The 22,584-nt window shown below is 41.8% G+C and overlaps 2 protein-coding genes across 3 annotated transcripts; both read right to left on the reverse strand.

Annotated features, from left to right (window-relative positions):
* Positions 1-13: 13 nt before the first annotated feature.
* Positions 14-5,883, reverse strand: tarbp2 (TAR (HIV) RNA binding protein 2). Its single transcript, XM_084543456.1, has 7 exons — positions 5,691-5,883; positions 4,685-4,999; positions 4,411-4,480; positions 4,193-4,310; positions 3,788-3,915; positions 3,304-3,499; positions 14-1,600 (listed from the first exon to the last, which is right to left on the reverse strand). The coding sequence occupies exons 1-7, from the start codon at positions 5,741-5,743 to the stop codon at positions 1,443-1,445; spliced, it is 1,038 nt and encodes a 345-aa protein (XP_084399582.1). The 5' UTR covers positions 5,744-5,883; the 3' UTR covers positions 14-1,442.
* A 6,747-nt stretch (positions 5,884-12,630) lies between these two features.
* On the reverse strand, positions 12,631-16,839 carry sp7 (Sp7 transcription factor). 2 transcript variants are annotated; one of them, XM_084542634.1, is made up of 2 exons: positions 16,753-16,839; positions 12,631-15,295 (listed from the first exon to the last, which is right to left on the reverse strand). In XM_084542634.1, exons 1-2 carry the CDS (start codon positions 16,771-16,773, stop codon positions 13,946-13,948), a joined length of 1,371 nt encoding a protein of 456 aa, XP_084398760.1. In that variant the 5' UTR covers positions 16,774-16,839; the 3' UTR covers positions 12,631-13,945. The 2 variants fall into 2 exon arrangements, with proteins under 2 accessions (XP_084398760.1, XP_084398759.1); XM_084542633.1 differs by having other exon boundaries at positions 16,738-16,836.
* Positions 16,840-22,584: the final 5,745 nt, after the last annotated feature.

Raw genomic sequence — 22,584 nt, forward strand, 5'->3', positions numbered from 1 at the left:
GTAATTTAATAAAGAGAAAGACTGTACTCAGTTCCCAAAATCAGTAAAATGTACAAAAAAAATTTTTTATTGAAATTTTCTCAATGGAGTTCAGGCTTGGCAACCGGGCTAAACGTTCTCACTCCACCACACGGAAGTCTCAGCAAGAACACTGATGGTGTCGGCACCTAAAAGTTATTATTAAAAACCAGCAACTTCCTTCTTCTAATAAACGGGCGCAGGCCGGCCCCTTCAGTTACACCGAGCACCATGACACGAGGGCAGAAGTGTGACCAGCCTGCAATGTGCGAAAGGCGTGCAAATTATATGCCGGTTAACTCAGAGAACATAATCTGTAAAAGTAGCATCAGTTTTTAAATGTCACAGTTGGAGTCACAGTCATTTTGGAAGAAAAAAAAAACAAAAAAACAAAACACATGGGTATAAATTACTGGGAAAGCACAAAATTCTTGAGGTAACAATATGTGAAGAGTATGTGGTGGATTTGTTTGCCTGATCTTTGATATGGAAAGCTTAAAGTGAGGTGTGTGTGATGGTCATAACAAGAACAAATATTTAGACTTACTGGTCTTCTTGCACTTTGAGTCCAATCATAAATTTATCATTGTTCTAACAGGAATGGATTTACAAAAGTCCTAACCTGAATATCTAAAAGAGTTAATAGAGACAATTTAGACGTTCTGATATACAGTATGTTCACACGGACAGTTCATATAAGTGTTTCCTTAAATTTTACACCTAATTTCCATTAATACTCTCACACAAAGATAACACGGCCCAACATTGAGAACGGCACAGACAGTTTGAGTTCCTGGAGTTTCTAATTAACATACACAAATATAACACATTCTTCAAGACTCAAGCGAGCTCATCTGTAAAAGGGGGCAGTCCTTAAAACTATTGTCCTCTGATTATTCTGCAGAGTCTCTTTCTCTCTAGGTCTCAACAGCATGGCTGAATTTTTTGTTTTTTACATCCAGCCGTAAGAAGGGGCATTTGACACAGCACCAATTGACCTTTTTTGCACTTTTTCGCTTCATCATATTTTGTCTGACTTGTTTTTTTGGGAAACTCAGCTCACTGCAAGAGCACCATCTGTAGTTTAAGGTAAAGACTTTTCGTTTTTTAAAACGTAAGGAGAGGATGATGTGAAGGCAATAATGCAAATAATACTAAAATGCATTTTCAAAATAATTTGAGACAATAATGAAAAACGTCAAGAAGTGAGGTTCATGGGCTTTTGGGCAACTACATCTTCACTGGCAACAATCAGACTCAAAAAAAAAGAACTCGGGGGCAGAAAAAGTCTCCATTTCAAAATCTGAGGTAATTTGAGTTATTTCAACTCATCACAAAAGCGCCTCCGTCGTCCAGAGCGGAGATTTTGTGGCGGCTTGTTGTGTCGAGCACGAGTCTGTGAGGGGGACAACCGAAGACGCCCGTCATTTCCCTCCTGCCATGATTTTGAGGTACTGTAGTGCATTGTAGGCTGCGTTGGCTCGCGCGGCGTCTGTGTTTGAAGCGAAGCCGTGGCACACTGTGATTGGCTGCGTGGACAGCTCCACTAAACACTGGCACAGGCCGCTGAGGCTGCGCTCCTCTGGAACAGGACAGAATGTAAACATTAAAAAAACAGAAAAGCATTCGTGATGCCGACTTGCTGTCGTCTGGCAATTTTACTCAAAAACTGATATTTACAACATTATTAATGTTTTGGAAACAGGAATGAGAATTTAAAATATAATTCTCTATGTACATGATGCTGTGTCTAAACCCTCTACACGTTTGCATTACAAGAGAACCACAACACACAGATAAGCCATAACATTATGACTGTCTATGTCACTAGTCCACTAAATGACACTGATATCCCATTAATACATAATGATATCTAATTATGGCACCAGTCAGTGGGTGGGATATTCACCAATCAGCCACAACATTATGACCACTGACAGGTAATGTAAATAACATGGACTACATTGTGACAATCCAGTGTTCTGCTGGGAAACTTTTGGACCTGGCATTCACGTGGATGTTACTTAGACATGTACCACCCACCTAGACCAGACCAGACCAGGCACCCCGACCCCATAGCAATGACACTCCTTGATGGCAGCAGCCATCCCCAGCAGGATGCAGCCTGACACAGGCACCAAGCGTTAATGGTTAATGTAATATAGATATGTATAACCATTATCTCACACCTTCTAGTTGCAATACGTGGTGGACAATCCATGTGTAAAAATGATGTCTCATGCTCCCTGAACCACTCTTTCACAATTTGAGCCCGTTGAATCCTGTCATTGTCATCTTGGAATATGCCCGTGAACATCAGGGAAGAAAAAATCCATTGATGGAATAACCTGGTCATTCAGTATATTCAGGTAGTCAGCTGACCTCATTCTTTGGACACATAATGTTGCTGAACCTAGACCTGACCAACTGCAGCAACCCCGGATCATAGCACTGCCCCCACAGGCTTGTACAGTAGACACTAGGCATGATGGGTGCATCACTTCATCTGCCTCTCTTCTTACCCTGATGCCAATGATCTGACCCTTCTCAAACTTACTAACATCTTTTCAACGACCACGGGATGTGTCTTTCGACATGGTTGTTTAAGAAATGAGAAGCTATTTATTGCATCAGTTGGGGTTAAATAACTTGTTGCCAACTGAAAGATAATCACCCATGCAGTAATTATCCAGCAGGAGGCTCGTACCTATTTGCTTAATTAAATCCAGATGGCGACTTTTTTTTTGGCCAGGCAGTGTATTTGGCTGCAGCTGATGCTTATTTTCAAATAAATTAATACAATAGTTATCATTTCATTCGCGTTATTTTTTGTAGGAAATAAATACTGACCATCTGTGCTGATTTATTAACCAAATCCAGCACAAATTAAAGAACAGATCATTAAAACGATCATATTAATGTGTAAACTGAACTTGACGGCAGAGCTGTGATCTTCAATTCTGGTTCCTCTGTGAAACGTCGCCCACACATTAAATCTTTCCCCACAAACTGACATGCAGCTGTAGGCTACTTCCTCCATATCTGAAGACAGTAATAGCAACCAAACAGCATGCCATTTTCAAAATGTCCCCATGATGCTTTGCAAGTCTTAACTTGTGCAGATGGCGTAAACCCTAATAAGGTTTATCATAAACACAGTGGAAGCTCCACCGAATTATCGCATTTGCATGCTCTTAAATAAAATGCAGCTACTCTTGCATGTAGACAGTGATATCTGTTATGTGAATGTAACATAAAACTGAAGGCTACTGTTTGTAAACTCACCTAGATCCAGGTAACTGATATCGAAGCGCTGCTCCGCAGACAGGTCACTCAGCAAAGAGCAGAAGTTGGAGTCGGAGGGCATACCTAGGGGGTGGCTACGGAGCTGGAGGATCTTCTCTCCAGCGGAGTTGCGCAGAGAGTCCCATGTGCAGCTGAAGCCTTTGCTCTTTCCTGACTCAGCTCTGCTCCCCATGTGCTGTGTGAACAGATATTTTACAGCAATTCATTGAAATTTGCATTATCTGCCGGCAATTTTCATTTGACAGAAAAGCAGAGTTTGTGGCTTCTAGTATTTTGAATAATATTTGAAAGACAATCAACTGCAGCAAGAAAAATGGAAACCTAACTAAGGATGCAATTTAAATAAATGGTAAAAGCAGAGCATTTCATTCTTCCTCTGATAATGCCAAATAACAGGTTCCTCATAGTTTTTGTAAATCAGTGTAGTGGTGCACAGAGAAACTTAATTATGCTTATGTCTCACCATGTTAAATGTGTCGTCTTCTGTTTCAGCCTCATTGCTGGTCCTCAGGTCTACAGGAACATCGTGAATACGCGATAACATCTTAGCTGCTGCGTTTCTCTTGGCTAGCTTCTTAGATGTTCCACTTCCTGTTGATGAACAAAAGATAACAGATTGACTTACTGATTACTGATTTAGACAACCAAGTCTTATTTAACCGTGATGTTAACATGTCATGTACCAAGAGAAAAGGTCAGAGAATGTCAGAATTTGCTTGGCACCCTGTAAAAAGCAGTATATATAATTTTCTTCAGTTTGCAGCATTATTTTTTTTTAACTCTTTCATCAATGTCATGAAGTTTAAAGAAACACGTACAAAAACATCCGCAAACACACGCTCTGAGAGTGAAACATTATGCAGCGTACCAATTTCTACAAATCTCTCGACTCTGCAGGTCATGGTGAACTCTTTGCGATGTGCTGGACCAGACTCCTGGGTGACCGTGTACTCTGGTAAACGCCATCCTTTCTGCACCACCAATTCCTGGCAAAGAAAGAAAGGAGAAAGAAAGAAGTGTAAATGGCAGCATACAATCAAACAACAAATCAAAGTCTGACCTCAGTAGTCATCTGCGTTTATTTACCTGCAGAGCCCCTACGGGGTTACATTCAGACTGCTGAGAAGTGCTCGAGGTCTTCATCTCTGATTGAGAGCTACACAGTTGTAGAGGTGGAATAAAGCAGAAGAGGAAATAATGAAACCACTTGGGCCTCTATGTTTTGTTCTTGTTTTGTTCTGTTTTTAACCACTCTACATATAATTCAAATACATCTCACTCATGACTAGCCATTAGGTGTATATAGCTGATGCAGGATCTAAGAGTTTATGTAAATAACCTAACAGAATATGACACTGACCTATCACCATCAGTAGACACATCAACCCCAATAAACCCTTCTACTCCAACACCAACTCCAGTGGGACCTCCAAAGCCTCCCTTGAGCATCTTCAGAGCAGCCTCAGCTGCTTTGTGCTTGGCTGCCTTCTTGCTGGGCCCTTGGCCGGTGCAGCTGATCTCTCCGACGGAGACGCGGAACGTGAAGTTGGGCTGGTGGGCCTGTCCCTCGGCCTTCAGCAGGTCATACACTGGGGTCTTGCCTATCCGCGTTCCATATTCCTGCAGCAGACTGATGGGCGTCTTTCCGGGATTCACAGCCAGCATTTGCTCAATACTAAACAAAAGAAGAACCCGTATGGGATGAACAGCCAAGCAACTGTTGACTTCTTTACAAAGAGTTTTAAGCATAATGTGCACCTCGATTATAAATGCTCTTGAGATCAAGAGAATTCTGCCATTGAGATATCACCGACAATATCACAGACAATTACGTATTATATTAGCTGAACTACCCCATATAATAATAATAATAATATTCCATACAACATATATCTAAATATTCCAGATAAATTGATCTGAGTCCATGCAGTTAGGACAAATATTACTACACAAATAATCACAAACTTGTGCTTCATCTTGATCCCTACACAGTTGATCTAAGTGTTGTTACTGGAGCTACATGGGGCACTTGCAGCTCTCTACATCACAGATTGATTAACCATGTAATCATAAACCAGGGTGACCAGGTTACAGTGAATCAACTTGTAATCAGTCCAAAATGTGCCATCCAGTTTCAGTGAAAGAACATGAAAGATAATTCTAAGCTCGTGGATGTCAGCATTATATATTAACTTTAAGAGTCAGGTGTGACTATATTTTGGTACCTTATCCTGAATTAATACCAGTAACATTAGTTCCGAAGGCAGCGGTTCAGTAAATACTAAAAAAGAGACCTATCTAACTGTCAGGACGTCCAGGGGAGCTAGCTACAGTGCTATGCTAGCTTAGCATGTGTGTAGCTTCACCTGGAACACCCGGAGTTTCTCTTCCAGCTGTCCGATGCTGTCTCGTCGTTCATTCCCTATTTCACGCAGACAGGGCCGATCGGTTTCGGTTGGCAAGTCGCCCCACCAAAACAGACACCTGCTTTCATTAGAGTGTATTTATTATTTTCCCAGACAGACGATGAGGCAACGAGCAGACGAAGCCCCCCTCTGCTCGGACAGACTGCGGCTAAGTACTTTCAGGCGCATAGATATGACGTAAACGCGCCCCCTGTGAAACGTGGTCAGTGATTGGTCCAATGGCTCTTGACGTTTGATTTTTTGGGCGCTGACATTTCATTGTGCAGTGTGGGCCCAGTGGTACGGGCTGTCTACCTTTCTACATCCATGGACAGGATGAAGGAAAATCCAGGTATTTATGCGCAAAGCCTCGTGAACACTTGCTTCTTCGGAACAATAGTGAAGTTGAAAAGATGCATTAACCAAAAAGGAAACTTTTGTAGTAGTGTAATAGGCCTATACGTACCACAATCACCCTGCAGTCAAATAAAAGTAATGAAAAACCAGAAAGAACATAAGTATCCCTCTCAAGCCAACAAGATGAGCTTAAGTCTTTTTGTCAGAGTAACACAACAAAAATAATGAGATAATAAAATATGTAAGTACCGAGACAAATTGTACTCCAGTGCATGTTAGTTGTTTTCGCCTCGTTTTGTTGAGTGTGCAATAAAAGTAATAGTCTTACAGTTTATATTTATTTCTGTGTGAAGTAGTTGAACTTTAAGTCTATTTGTTTTCACTTAATTATAGGTTGTAGCAATGAAAGGGCATTGGTTTGACTTGACAGCTTTTATTGCCTTCTGGGTATTTGTGCAGCAATTTGGTGAGCCTGAATTGAGCCAGCAGAGGGCGACAGTTAGTCACTGGTCGTCCCAGCTGTCAAGCCCCCTCCGTCTCTCTGCCTTTAATAGTGCTGTGGGTCACTGGGTTCTCTAGCACCTGTCATCTCCACTACAGATCAACGTGGAGAAATGGAAGTGGACTGACCATCATAAAGCTAAAAATGACAGTTCTGAATTTGACATACTGCAGGATATGAATTGGAAAACCTTTCAGAGATAAACCCCTCTATGATAAATAATAACGGGCATACAGATGACTATAACATCTTTCAAAACAAATTTAAAAGGTGTGTTGTATGGTAAAACATTTCAATGAACTGGCAACTAAAGCCGCAAAACTTCTGTCTCTGTTTCTTGTTCATTTGTTCCTATGCAAACTTTGTACATTTTTGCTTTTGTCTGTGCAACTGAGCTACTGTGACCAAGCAATTTCCCTTGTGGATGAATAATGTCTCTCTCAGTCTAACTCTAAGTCTAAAAAATACACTACGTGTAATAGTCAAAATATAAAAAATGAAAATAAAAGCATAGACTAGAAGATAACATGCTGAAACCATACTACTGTATCTGGCTTGACCAAACTTTTGACTAAAGTATGTGTGCTGTGTGAGAGCACAGGATGAAATTTAGGTAGGCAATGAAACTGTACATTTTATATAGTGCGCTATAAAATATCAGGCAGACAGCTCTGTTAATCGGATTTCTCTGTGTAGTTTGGATCTTTTTGCCTTTAAATACCTAAAGGAATCGTGCAGACCCTTAAAAATCTTTCGGAGCCACAACTCTAGCGTCCCGTTTCCAATTTATATAGCAGCGCTTCCATAAAATATTTCAGTACATTTTCCACCTTTCCACAATTTTACTTTATTTCTGTGGCTGGACAATTAATCCCGTGATGGTTTGCTTGTAAACCCCTGCTGGCCGTCGCTGAAATAGAGCTCTTATTCTGATGGCTTCATCTGCTGGCAGTGCGGAGGAGCACATTTTGCCAAATGCAACACGAAGTGAACCGTCCATGACAATGAGCAAAGCCGTCTCCCATCTGAACTCCCAAACCTACAGTCGAAGCAGCATGATTTATCTGTGACCAGAGGATACCACGCCTACTCATTACTCATACTTTCAGTGTTAATTTGCCTTGTTTGCCGGGCCTTCATTGCTCGGCTGAAGACCCTAATTTATTGGCCTATAACATGATAATATAAGTGTTTTTATTGAGCCAGTGGTTAAATCCCTGACTGAGTAAGATCAGAAATGAATGCCGTCTTAGCAGTTACTATATACTTTATCCAAATTGTACGCATACATAGGCACGCACATCCACAAACACACTTTCCCTTTCCTTGTCTTGGCTCGGTGCATTAGTATGTGTGGTTCTCCGGTTGCCAAAATCATCAGTAGATATCTTGAAGTATGGAGCTGTATGAATGCGCTTTTTTCCCTCCTTCCACAATATGATGTGTTTCCTTTTTTGTGTGTGTTTTGATCCCTCTCTTGCGGCCAAGCTGTGCTGTGGTGAGGCGCGGGTTCGAGTGGCGCTCCTGTGTTATTTTTGGCAGCAGCAGTGGTTGGTGGCTGTTGAGGAGAGAGGAGACAGAAGGGGGATAGCATGAAGACCAAAACCGAGGCTGTTTAAGGGATTTCTGTCTGAAGGAATTGCTTTGTAATGATCACAGACTCATTATGGACGTGTGTGTGTGTGTGCATGTGCACTCATGCAGTCATTCGCACACACACGCCGAAAAAAGACCTGGCGCGCACATTTGTTCATTTAACACTTCACAAACACCTCATATACATGTTCTCATTCACAGACCACACACTCCCCAGTTGCTAAATTGCTCAACATGTGAAATTCTTCCTTTTTCATAGATTCCATAAGTAGCTTTTTAAAATATAGCAGCCAGTGTACATAGTTGTCCGTAGTTCATCTTTTTTTCTCTTCCTGTCACATGGGAACTGTTTCTTGTTTGTCAACCACTTTGTTAATGCTCTCTCTCCTCTGTGGGAGTCAGACTGAGACATGCCGCCTGCTCAGGCAACATGCAGTGTCAGACATTCACGCTCCTCCCTCTACGCTTCTGAAAACACCATTTGAAAAAGATTTTCTCCAACTCTGCTCTTGGCCTCAGATCAAGAGAACGTTATTACTCTACTTTATTTATTTATATATTGTGGTGGTAATGTGTGTGTGAACGTATGCGTGTGTGTGTGCGAGTCTGGGTGTGTGTGTGAGTGATATGTAATTGTGTATGTATGTGTGTCAACCCACAGAGATATTTCAATTTCTTCAGAATATTAAATAAACATGCAGCAGCAGCTTCAGTGAAGCGCTGCCTGCCAGTGGGTTTTGGGTTGGATGGGTGGCGGTGCTGGTGGTGAAGGGGGAGAGGGGGTTTGTGGCCGTGGCTCTGGGGGGGTGAGGCAGCTCATGGTCAGGGCCCCCGCCGGACACACTGGCGCCTCGCGCTGGAGGACTTCTGAACCACCACACTCCTCCACCAAAACCCTGCCAACCCTGGCTCCCTGCTCCTGCTTCCAACCCAAATCACTCAGTCCTCCCTCTGCATTTGACTCACTCTCCTTCTCTTTCTGTCTCACTGTCTCTCTCTCCTCTCCCTCTTTCCTCTCCAACTGTTTTTTTTTCCTTCTTCAGTTTCCTCATTCACTTGATCCAAATCCAGATTCATTTGCTCATTTGGCTGCGTTCTTTTTCTCACTTACCGCTGTACTCTTAGTGGCAGGTCTCTCTTACTGTGTTTTCTCTACCTTCTCTCCTGAGGGTTTTGTGTTTTTACACCTCTGCCGCCCCTCTTCTGCACTGTCTCTCTTAAATCTCTTTGCTTTAAATGTTCCAAGGAAGTATTTAGTGGCTTGAACTTAAAAAAAGCAAACAAGAATGGTTTGGGCTGTATGTCAGTCAGAATACCATCAAGATAGTAAGCATTTTCAAAAGGAAAGAACACTTTAATGGCGCTCTAGATATTTGTAAGGGTATTAGGCTATAATGGGCCATCAATTTTCTGAGTGGTTTTCCAACCGTCTCCAACAGATATACTCGTCTTGTGAAAGAAAGAAACTTTCCATTGTGGTAAAAATGAAGCAAACCACGCCAGCTTTACAGTACGAGCTCTCTCTATAGATTCTACGACCTTTAATCTGAAATCTGCTCGGAAAATGAATATGCCGCCATGGTGAAAAATACATGATTATCGATAAACATCCAAAGCTTGCATTTTATCCAGGCCTCGTGAGCAAATGTGGTTTTTCAAAGACTCTTAACTGCACCTACTTCTGCATATAATTCAATTATGGATGTCAAACATCCTAAGTAGAGTAGATATGTCTTTACGTGTCACACACGCAATTTTCTTAACCTAATTTTCCCCTGGAAGCAATTTGTCATCCGGAGGCCATTAAACGGGAAGCATATTATCTTTTTAAAGGGGCACAGAGTCACCCACAACCCTCCCACAGTTCCTATAAACAAAATGGCCTCATTTAGTGGTGCGCTGGGCAGTAAGGGAGGACTCCCTTTTAACTTTAAAGGCTGTCGTTAGACAAAATAATGTTGTAACATCATATGATGAGCGTTGGAAATATGAAAAGCACTCAAAGCAAAGTTTGATGATGCAAAGGGCATGGATCGTTATTTGTTTTTACGGAATAGTACGGTAACACATAATCATATCGTACAGTGAGAAGAGGTAACGGAGCTTGACGCAGCATTGCTGCCAAAATGGGAAGGAATTCACTGCATAAATTAAGAAACACAGGACACATAATCACTGAGGCGCATCTTTTGTACTTCTTTGTCACATATATTTCCTCTCCTGTCATGTCACTGATGGCTAAAATGATAAGCATAGCATACATAAAGTACATTTGCAAAATAGCTTGGCCTTTTTACCTCTTGCCCTTTCTTATCTGGCATGTCTTCCTCTTAAACCTTTGTTTTTCTTCAGCCTGACCTCCTCTGCTCTCCGGGTCATGTTATGGTTCACTCAGGTCAGCTTACTTCTCCCCTTTGCCAAAGATGCCTTATCTTGTTTTTACTTATGACTGCTGACTGCTGAGCCTCTGGGCATGCTGACATTCTTTGCCCCATTCTCTTCCACAGAGACCCCAGTCACACCTGCAGACACCTGTGCCTTTGTCCTGCTTTATGCCTCCCGCAAACCCCCCGCCCTGCACACACGGGGAGCTAGAAGAAGGAACCCAGCCCTGTGGCTATGTCAGAGCGCAGTCCATTGTTTCACGTGGCCGATCAGTCAGGACCAGATAATAGCACAAAAAGAGGTTAATTAGCATTTTGTCCAGCACATCGTGATGAGGTCTTTTATTCTGAAGAGTTGGGTATCTCCCTGGAGTGTTCATTAGCTGTGTGTATCCCATCAAGTTGTAAGAGATTAAGTAAACAGTAGGTGCTTTAAAGTTGTTCGAATGTTTAAACAGGTGTATCTGGGATACCGTGGAATACCCCTTTTTAGTGCCGTTAAGCCTGCAGCAGTTTTGATTTTTGCAAAAGGAGTAAATGGGCACACGTGGGCAAACCATATGGAACAGATTGGCCGGCTTCTGCTTCTTTGCCTCTACGTGTCACTGCATGTATATTTTCTTTTTATGACCTTATTTGAAGCAACACGTAATGTTCCCTGGCTTTCTAAATAAAAGGAGTAAAAATAAAGTTAAGGCTACACTAAGTAAGCCACCACCGCTGCACAGGGAGTGTGTTTAAAAGAAAAAAAAGGCAGAAAATACCAGTAGCAGCGGAGGTTTTAAAAGCCACTGACCGTCTTCTTTACCCCCCACCCTCACGCGCTGGAACTGACACACCCTTACCCTACCCCGTTCCCCCATGTTTGGCTTTTATGTTGTGGACTCGACCGTGCGCCCACTTCAGACCACCATAAACATGTCGGTCCCTGATGACAGAGTCGGCCCCGGGACGTTTTATATAAATTGACCTCAAATACAGCTCATTAGAAGACCTAAATTGGAACCATGCAGCCTGGGAAGTGTAAATGTTACAATAGAAGAGTCGGTAGCTTCAGGGGGGTTCCAGCAGCTCTACAGGTCTCCTCTTCACTTTTCTGATGAACGTCCTTAGTTATTTTAAGCCAGTGCTTTTGTCTCATTGCATTTTCCTTTCTTTTGACTGGATAATTAATGCCATTTTTCACCTGCTTAGGAAAAAATTCTTAAACATGTCTCTAAATTTTACTCACGTGCTTGTCTTTCCTGTCGTCCTGTAACATCACCTGTTACCAAGTTATCATAAAAACCCCTTGAATAATTCTTTGTCTGGAGCTGCTGCACATCTGTTTGAGGCCTCATTTGGTCTGTCCTGAGGCTATCTCTCTTTTAATGCAGAGTGGGAAGTCCGCCCACCTAAAGTATTTTTATTAGTCTGGAAAAGCCTCAATGACCCCGACAGAAAAGCGGACAGAAAGACACACAAGTGGCACTTGTTCTGACTGTAACTCTCGCACAAACCCAAGGAATGAATCACTTAGGATGGCCAAGAAGTTTCAGAAAAAGACACAGACTTTCGGGTCGGTCAGCCCAGCTTCAACCACGCATTCGTATCTTCACATCACATCTTTCGTCCTGCATCCTGCCTTAATTGGGGTCCTTTGTTTGACCGCCTCCCTCCATAAACAATGCAACCACAGCTCCCCTGTCCTAATCCCCTCTTCTCCTCTCTCCTGACTCTGCTGGAGCATCGCTCTCGGTAATTACCCCTCTCAAGCTGGAGAGTGGAGTAATTGTCTTGAGTGTAACTACAGTGGCTCTCTGAAAGGGGGTCATTGTGTGGAGTTAAGACTTCAATTCAGTGAACGGCTTTGTTTGCGCTGCAAAAGATAATGAAAGTATTTGCTTGGCCATGGCGAGGTGGAAATATAGTAAGATATGAAAAGAACGACAGCGAGTGAGGAGAGAAGGGGATGCAGTGTGCACGTTCATGCATGAACTGCTTTTCTTTTTTTTTTTTTACATCTAAAAGTCAGACTTGTTTTTATATAACAATAACATCAGCAAAAAAAAATAAATAATAATAATTTTTTCAAGGTTTCTTTACTCGTAAAAGCACCAAAATTGCCGCACCGTAAATCTTACAACATGTATACCTTTATGAGGCTTCATGCTTCATCAGTATTTACACACATTTCACAACGACACAAATTTCTGGCCAACAAATGAAGCTCTTATGTTACTGTTAGGTGAAGCAACATTGACAGTATTTCATCTTGTAAAGTAAAATATAGAAAATACATAAAAAAAAGGAGATAAATAGCACACCTAACAATATCTATATATTGTTGTCAATATATAGTATATACAAAGAGGAAGGAAGTCCTTATTAATCAATACATTTTCCAGGTGTGGAAGACTTCACAATTACAAGATTATATAGAAATAGTTTGCACACACATTGAATTTCAAGATCTATAAATAAAACTTTAAAAACAAAGCCCCCAAACTCCACCTTATAACTAATAAATAGGAAAAAGAAAAGATTTTGGCCAGCTTCAACCACCTTGCATTCATTTTTCAGATATTTTATTTCCTGCACGGTGCAAGATAATCCTCTGTGTGTATAATTTAAGGCATAAATTAGATTATTTTATCTAAATATGAAATTAAATTAAACATGTAAAGAAGCAAACAGCAAACAAAAGGTGTTAGGAAGTACCTTTTACATCAGAACTTTTTTGGCAACAAGAAGCTGTAAGCAAGACTGTCCATTGTTTGTTTCAAAAAATAACGATTAAGTATCATAGTACGGCTGTAAATCAGATTTTTCTCAAGGCATGCGATGCTCCATCAACTCCGTCATCTTAACCATAAGTCTCCTTCTAAAACTACTTTCCTTTTGCGGCTTTAGAGCTCTTTTCCTTCTGCCTTAGCAGATTAAGTTTCCCCAGTGGTTTGTCTCATTTGAAAGGCAAAAAATGTGTGTAGGCTACAAAATTTGTGCATGAGCATGTTTACGTGTTCATGTGTCTGAGCAGGCATCCTTCTCTGTGAATCCCTGCATACATTATATAGGCTTGCTCATTTGTTTGCAGTAAATGTGCGCATGTGAATGTTCTGCTCATGTACGTGCATCTCGACTCGGTTGGTCATATTTGTGTGTGTATCCATGTGTGTGTTTGCATACGTTTCTTTACGTTTGCAGGTTTGCGTGTGTGGTCCAGAGAAAACAAAGCGATTGCTACCTGCAACTTGCTCAGTCATTCAACATATCAAGTCTTTTCAGACATTGTCCAATATCATTGTACGTCTTAGAACAAAATACTGTCTTTTTTTAATATGAAATGTGATTTTTTTTTTTTTTTTCTCCACAAAATAGCACTGGGTCAGATCAAGTCAGATCTCCAACAGTCCACTGCTGTTCTCCACTCCATTGGGCGTGCCAGTCTTCTCATCCCCATTAGTGATTTGGTCAGCGACAGGGTTGTTGGGCACAGCGCTGGAGTTGAGCTCTGCGGTCTCTTCGCTCCGAGGATCTGTGTCTCCCTCCCCGGCCACAGCTTTGCCCTGCATTGTAGAATCTGCGTGGGTCTTCTGATGCTTTGAGAGGTGGTCGCTGCGTGTGAAACGCTTGTTGCACAGTAGACAGGTGAACTTCTTCTCCCGCGTGTGGGTGCGCACATGCCTCTCCAGTTCGTCTGAGCGGGTGAAGCGCTTCCCGCAGAACAACCAGTTGCAAACAAAGGGCCGCTCGCCGGTGTGCCAGCGCAGGTGGGCTTTTAGGTGGGAGGCCTTGCCGTAGACCTTCCCGCAGCCTGGGATGTGGCAGCTGTGGACCGGTTTCTTCCTCAGGGACGCAGCTGAGGCTCCCAGCCTCTCCAGCTCCTGGCAGTTGGGGCAGTCACATGAAGACCTGGTGGGTGTACCCCCTCCACTGTACCCCCCTGATCCCCTAGCAGGCTTTAGGCCCATGGGACTTTCAATCAGCCCGGCACTTGGCACAGGCTTGGGCTTGTACATGTCCTGGGGCAGCATGTGTTGGGAAGGTTGGAGGAGATGTGACGAGGAGCCCAGTCCCACAGAAGGGTAAGGAGCTGGGTTGAGTGGTGTAAAGTCGGTGCTGTAACTTGGCAGCTGTGGGCTAAGGGACGCCTGCGGTGCTACAGGCTGCAGAGAGGCCTGGAGACCTCCGTCCGTCTGGGGCTGCGTTGCTGACAGCCAATTGGAGTTGGGGTGGACGTCCCACCAGGAGGATGTGGCATTAGCTGGAGCAGCAGTTATGCCTGGGTGGATACCAGCCTTATACCATGAACCATAGGGGTGCGTCATGTCCAGCGAGGTATAGACACTGGTGAGACAGTCGGCCGTAGCATGAGCCTTAGACACTAAATGAGACGGGTCCTGGGAGACGGAGGTCTGGAAGGAGTGGGAGAAAGGGTTATATTCTGTAGTGTAGCCTCCGGCTGAAGGAGGGGGGCTTCCAGTGGGGGTAAGCAGCCCACCACCTCCTCCTCCTCCAGCTGTGGTGAAGGAGCCAGTGTAGGAGTCCGCCAGTCCGCTGCCATCTGTGGCCCGCCCGTTCTTAGCTGTTTGAAGGTCAGAGGTCATGGTGTAGTGCTTCTTTACTGGAGTGGTGCTGCCGGTCTTACCAGGTGTAGCCGAATCCCTGACTGGGCTGGTGCTGCCAAACTTGTTACAGGTAGCAGTTAACATAGCCAGAGGACTGGAGCCATAGCGTGCGTCTTCCTGAGGAGGAGGAGGAGGAGGAGACAAGGGGGGAAAATGAGACTGTCTGTCTGGAGGAAATGGCTGCTTGCTGCTGCTGCTTCTGTCAGTGTCAACTCTAATAAAAAACTTATGCCTGACTGCCACCGCTGGCTTTTCCTGCTCTCTCTGTTTTCAAAGTGGTTTAGGGCAATTTCAAGCAGCGAATGTTTACGCTTGTGAAGGTTCTGCTCCGCTCAGCAAAGGAGGAATCCCCTCACCCTTTTATTTCCCTTAAACCGCTGTCGACAAGCTTTTCTTACCTTAACATTAATATTTGCTTTAAAGCTTTGTCCCGTTTTTACGGCATACATTAATAGACACTGTGCATTCATGCTTCTAAGCAGTTTAACTGTGTCTCACAAAGATCTTGTCAAACATGTTTTGTTTTTTTTTTCCCACTGGTGGTCACCATAGCATTGAAGACCTTAGACAAGCTAATTGTACATTGTGTCATAATAGTCTAGCCATTGTCCTGTTTATATTCCTACAGATTTAGATCTAGCCATTGTTCATGACCACGTTTGGGACCTGGTAAACCTGCACAATCTTTTATAAAACACAAGTATACGATACACCACTGTTCTACAAGGAGTTAACTAAATATATATTTATATATATATTTTTTGCAATGCTCCTTTATCTAGTATTTCACGTTCCCATGCGGCAGGTAACTTACCCCACAGTACAGCATGTCACACACTAAACACATGGATGTGACTAATTAATAATAAGTTTATGTCTGTATTGTTTCTGTAGTGAGTTTATGTTAGTTTCAGTTGTTGCTGCCGTGATACACTCTTACTGTTGAATTAAAAAGGCGCTTTTTCAGTGCGACAGAACTCTTTTTAATCCTAGCCTATAACTTTGAATCTTTACAAAATCTATTCAAATATTTGCTTAACTTTAGGAGAGAAATTCAGGCGTTTCCACGTTGATTGACTTCAGAGGTGATTGGCCGCTATCTCCTTCTCTTGCTACGAGCTCTTGCACCCTGTTGATTTTGGTTTTATTTCATGCTTTCAGATCTTTTACTCTTAGCGCCGACTGTCTTCTTCATTTCTTCAGCCTCTTATAATAATTAGAAATAACTTGTTGTGGAATTAGGTTTGTTCTGTTGACTTGTGGGGATGTTGATCCCAGGTTTTGAATAAACATGAACAGAGGTTAAATTTTAAGTTGTAAAACTTAGTAATACTGGGTAAAACCCAGCATGAGGTTGCTTTAAATCTCAAATATTTCTCAGTTAATGCGCAAAACTGGCAATTTCTTATTAATAATTTGTCAGACACCTTCTAACTAAACTTCATCCCTTCCACTTACTGCTGCGCAACTTTATCACGAGCTCTAGCTGGGATTTCAACAACATTCACATCATGAAAAGTTTGCATCAAGAAGAGGAGGAAGAAGAAAAGTCTACTTACAATTACATTCCCTACCTCCAGAATAGATGCGGCCATCCCTGAGAAACAGTATCCCTTTAGAAGCTGAGGGGAGAGGGAGAAGCGCCGCTCTGAGTCCCGGGACAGTTTGGAAGAAGTTGGGCTCCAACGCGGGGAAGTGTTTTGAGGCACTCGGGGCCCGCCCCCTAATTACAGACTCTGGGCTCTTTGAAGACTCGCTAAGAAGCAATAAAAAGCCAGAGATGGAGGAAAATGAACGGAGATTGGTGGCTAAAAAGAGGACATCCCACCTCCCCAAAACGAGAGTGTCGAATCATTTTTCAACATAAATGCATGAATGGGTTACTCATCAATCACCATGTGGACATTATTTCACTTTACCCCGCTGTATTTTTTTCCACTCGTATTAGTTCCGTGGAGTCTGAAGGAAAAGATTATACATTTAACATAAACTCTGAGAGAATCATCTGGACTGATTTCTCCATATAGACAGTCAGACTAAAGCGCACTTTAAATTGCATTAGTGCTTTTAGTCATATTATTGTTAAGATGTGGAAAGGCAGACTTTCTCCCAGAAGAAGAAAAATAACAAAAGACACATTCCCGCGCCACATAAATAAAATAAATAAATATATAAAGTTGACCGAGGTTGTGGTTTCTATCCGAGATTTTATTATTCTGGTTTCAACCCTCTCTCTGTTTCCAATATTCTTAACTGCCTTTTTAGACATTAACTGTGATGGTTAAAGAGGCCGAGCCGCAGACGCAGGCGAAGAAGAAAAGGATCGAGTCATTAAATAAAATAAAGAAGAGATTATCACGTCAAATAAAACGCATTCAAACGGCGGTGCGCTCAGGAATGACAAAGACTCGCGAGATTATTTCCACAAGCAAAAAAAAGGAATAAAAGAAAAAGAAAGTTTGAAAACACATAAATATAAAGTTCTGCCAAAACAAAGTTAAAATGTGGTATTTTAAATATCCAAATTTCTCTGTGTTGGCAGAGGAAAATGTCAGAATACAGTTTTAAAAATACTTAATGGCCAAATCCTGCTGACTTCCTTAATGAAATAAAAAAGTTTTTGTCCCCAAATTGCTTTCATGTAAAGACAAGATTTATTATTTAATTGTTAAACCATACAGATTCATAAAACTTAATATATTTAACACCGTAGAACATTTTATTTAACTTTAATATTTTATTTACTCTATACATTCAGTATTGTACTATGACAAAGCCTTCCAAAGAACACATTTCCTCGTCGGCTTAATCTTCTTTTATTGCACACATTTGCATAAAACAAACATTCACACATATCATAACAGAAACAAGACACTATAAGTGAATTATATTAGAAACAATAAACCTTTATATTGTATCTTTGTGGAATAACAGTATAACACAATACACAAAGAGCCTTTTTCATGGCAACCGTAAAACAGAGGATTTGAGCTAGCTGAGTCTTTTATGAAAAAAAAATGCGGCTTTGACAAGTTGACAGTGAAGATATTCTCAATGCTCACATTTAGCTCTGAGGTGTGTAAGGAATAGAACTACATCTTAATATTAGTTTGCCTCCTATGATTCATTCGGGTTTCCTACATGAGCGGCCGAGCTCGTTTTAGAAGTCCAAAACTCAACTTTCAGTCTCTCAGATTCTCAGCGCCTTTTTGTGGGCGTCTCGTTTTCTGAAGGAGAGCACAGAAGATTAAAATTGTTGTCAAAAATAAACATATAATTTCTGTCCTTATTTTCTCCTCAATTACAGGGCATGGTCAGAGCTGGGCTTGTCGTTCTGGAGAGTCTGGCCCTCACATGAACACAGCGGCTATATTTGGCAGTCTGCTCTCCAACTGACCTTCATCGCTTTATTTTCTTATTCCAGAAGGGGTGTGAGTAGAAGAAGAAAGGCCGCTACATGCAGTAGTTTACAGTGTCACACACTCCTACAGGACTGTGCACACACTCACATAAGCCTATAAATGTGACCTCAAACTGAGGACAAGGTGTCACAGAAGATTACAACACCTGCTATCTATCTATCTATCTATCTATCTATCTATCTATCTATCTATCTATCTATCTATCTCACATGTGTTATACGTGGCAATCTTTTGACACTTTCTGAGGCATTTCCTTCCCCTGTCATTTGGCACATGGCCTGTTACTGGTGTGAGTCTTTAAGTGAAATGTTCCTTTTCTTCTTAGCGTTCATTAATGCTTTATGTTTTACATTTAAGTGAAATGAGAGGGGAGGTAAAAGAGCTCCTGCGATGCTGCGAAGTGGTCTGCAACAGGCGGCTTTTCCTCATTTTTATAAGACTTGTAGTAATCTAAAACGTTGGCGTGCGTCCCATTTACAGTTGTCTTCAAAAGAGAGCAAGTGAGATCTATAATTAGAGAATGCGTTAAGCTCTTAACAGCCTCTTCAAAAAGCTTTCTCTCTTCTATTTTCTGCCCTGTGTGGTTTGGATTTTTGGGTACGGGCTCTGCAGGCTTGATCAACCTCGGGGCGTTGGGTGGGCACGACTGTGTTCCCAAGAGCTGATTACAAGTTAAAGAATAGTTATTGTCCATATGACAACCATCAGATGTGCTAGATGATGAGCTAGCTCATTAGCTCCAGGTGGTTGTTTGGCAGCACATAGCATGCGATAGCTGAATTAAGAAAAGTCATTAACAGCCTCTGCACTCGTTTCTTTAAAGACGTCAGAGTTTTGCAGAAGTCGCTTTTTGTAGTTGACTAGGTTTCCCAGTTGATTCTAGTTCATGGATTAAAGGATATTTTATTGTCATTCTCACCATAAAAGAGCAAAAAAGGTCAGTACTTGGTCTTAAAAGTAAGACACCTTATAACAGAAAAATAGAAGAATAATCCCAGCTGTCATTGGTCAAGAGGCGGAGTACACCCTGGACAGGTCTTCAGTCTATCGCAGGGCTAACACAGAGAAACAGACAACCATTCACACTCACACTCACATCTACGGCCAATGTAGAATCACCAATGAACCTAACTAGCATGTCTTTGGACGGTGGGAGGAAGCCAGAGTACCCGGAGAGAACCCACGCAGACACAGGGAGAACATGCAAACTCCACACAGAAAGGCCCCGGTCAGCCGATGGATTGCAACCCAGAATCTTGTTGCTGTGAGGCATCAGTGCTCACCACCACGCCACCCAAATTGATTTGATAACTTAAAACTTGACTTGATTAGTTCATCTCTTCTCAAAACGAAAACACACCTACAAAAAAAGGCAAAGCTCTTTAGAGAAATTGTCAATCTATCAAATGGGCGAAAGCTGACAAAAGTGAACAATGGATTCGTATTGCCATCCTATGACCAAGTTGTGCTGATTATGGCCAGATGTAATATAATGATTCTCCTATAGTCTCTGAAGAGCTTCTACTCTTTCATGAGTGTGTAGACAATCTCTTCTGATCTTGATGGGCCTGTATGAAACGTTGGACCACCTGACACTATTTTCATTTATTCATGAATAATCAAATCTACTTATTTGACAATTAGTAGCTGATTACCACATATTGAAACAGACAAATACACACTGTAGCTGCATGTCTGCAGTATGATTTCATCTCTTTGACTTCTTGAGTTTTTCCAGCCCTGATATAATTTGACGCTTTACAGATTATGGACATGGTTTTTCTCATAAACATCAAGTACAGACACTATACTCACTCTGCCTACATTAACGTGTGCATTTTCATTCATTCATACATTAATTTATTCATTCATCTAACTGCTTGACCTGTCGGCTGTAGGGGCTGTAGCCTGTCCTAGCTGTCATCGGGCGAGAGGTGGGGTACACCTTGGACAGGTCGCCAGTCTATCGCAGGGCTCATGTGCATTTTCTTTTCTTTTAAATGGAAATTACGATCTATTCCAAAGCCTTTCGCATCCATTTCCAAAATATTCATCCGTTATTTAAAAAGAAAGAAAAAAGCTTCAACTTCGTAAAAAAACAAAACAAAAAAAACAAAAAAAAACAGGAAGCAATAAGACTGCGTCCAACGATGACTTCCTCAATCATGTTCGCCAGTGGTCAGCTTTTCCGTGCAGACCCAGTCGAGCCATTTCATGCTGGCGAAGATTTTCCTGGTTGTTCAGCTCCATAGAAAAAGAAACTCCTCCCAGAGACAAATGACATGAAGCGAGGATGCAGCGTGTTTGCTTACATCCAGTTTGTCTGAGGAAACATTGAGTCGAGTCTTTTACACAACATACTTGTCGCCTCTTGTCGAAAGATAAAGTGAAGATACCAAACCTTTTTTATCTTTTGAGTATACGCAGCATCTGCTACGTCGTGTATAGTTAAGTTCTTATGTGGCTCCTTTGTATTTTCTTTATCTCAATAAACGTTTTAGTGTGAATACCGACCCATACGTCAATATCCAACTGAGAGTTGCACTCTTGGGTCAGATATTGGACAATTTAGGAGCAGCTAGTGTTAAATATTCAGCCAGAAAACAGAAAAGAAATAAACCTTCGTAACTTTAATTCATATTTTAAAGTTTCGAAATCACACACGTATCTTAGAAAATGTTATAATATTTCAATTTTAGTTGAATACATTAAGTTGGATTTGTGAAATTTTAGGCTTTTATGCCTGTAAAGTAAGTCAAATATCACTATACAGTACATAGTTGCAAGATTACAGTAGTTTTTCAAGTACTGCGGGCATGCTGTGTTCTTTGTGTACACTTTGATACTACAGCAAGTTCATCCAGCAGGCATCTTCTTGAAATAGCAGTGAAGGATCTGCCAGATAGATGCTACCACAGTCTTGGTGGTAGCGCAAAAAGCACAGCAGCAGTACAAACATGCCTGAAACAAAGCAGTTGGGACTCTGTAGATTTTAGGGGATGTCTACTCGTTGACATCACATACTTTCTTTTTAATGCATCGTTCTTTTTCGGGGTGACTAGCCTTCTGTTTTCTACATTGAGTCTAAATTGGCCTCTTGGTATCATTAGGCCATTACTGCAACCAAGTAAGTGTGTATAATGGAGGATCAATGGAATATCTCGCCATAATGCATTTCCCTTGACATTCCCCTCTGGGCTGCAACCCTCAGAAAATTAACAATGTTAATAATACTGCGACAGAGGGGGAAAATTGAAATGATTAGATGTGTTTTACTTTGCTGCTGATGGAAATGTGGTGAGAGGGAATCAGGGTCAGGGATAGACTTGCCTTGCAGCATGACTCTGTGCTATTTTTCCAGGCTGTGTGGTCAAAGTTTCAGAGAGCTTGTCAACGGAAAATGGGAAAGCGAGAGAAGTGGGGGAGAGGAGAGAAAGAGGGAGACATATAGACATCGAGACTGGCTGGGAGGAAGAGAGACGGGATAGCGGGTTGTTCAACGCACGAGTGAATATCATGTTCATTTGCGCCGCTGTTGATGCTGCTGATTATGGCATCAGATGTTAGTCACGTGCCTTTCCGAGTCAGACATGAAAAGCAACAACATGCTTTTAATAAAATGACCTGCCCCGGCTTGAGTGGTCTGTCTCTACTTTGGGGCATGTTGGTGGTTTTAAGTAATTCAACCACCAACAGGCTGCATTTCAGCCAGTGGACTGAACATATTCAGTCACCAGACATGGTGGCAATCACACAGAGCAATGAGGACAAAATACCACTAATCCTTTCTCTTTGATTTTTTTTTTTTGGAAATGCAAATAGGAAAGAAGCTAAATGTTTCCTTCTGCATATTTCTTTGAATATTTTTTGTACTTGTTTTTTTAATAGTTTTTAGCGTAATTTTAGTTTGACGTCCCCGTCTCCAGCCAGTTCTAGTTTGTTCCCATATTGCCGTGATGTCTCTGTGACCGCACATGTCAGAAA

This window comes from Chelon labrosus (assembly GCF_963514085.1).
Source record: "Chelon labrosus genome assembly, chromosome: 4".
In the NCBI taxonomy this organism is placed as follows: domain Eukaryota; kingdom Metazoa; phylum Chordata; class Actinopteri; order Mugiliformes; family Mugilidae; genus Chelon; species Chelon labrosus.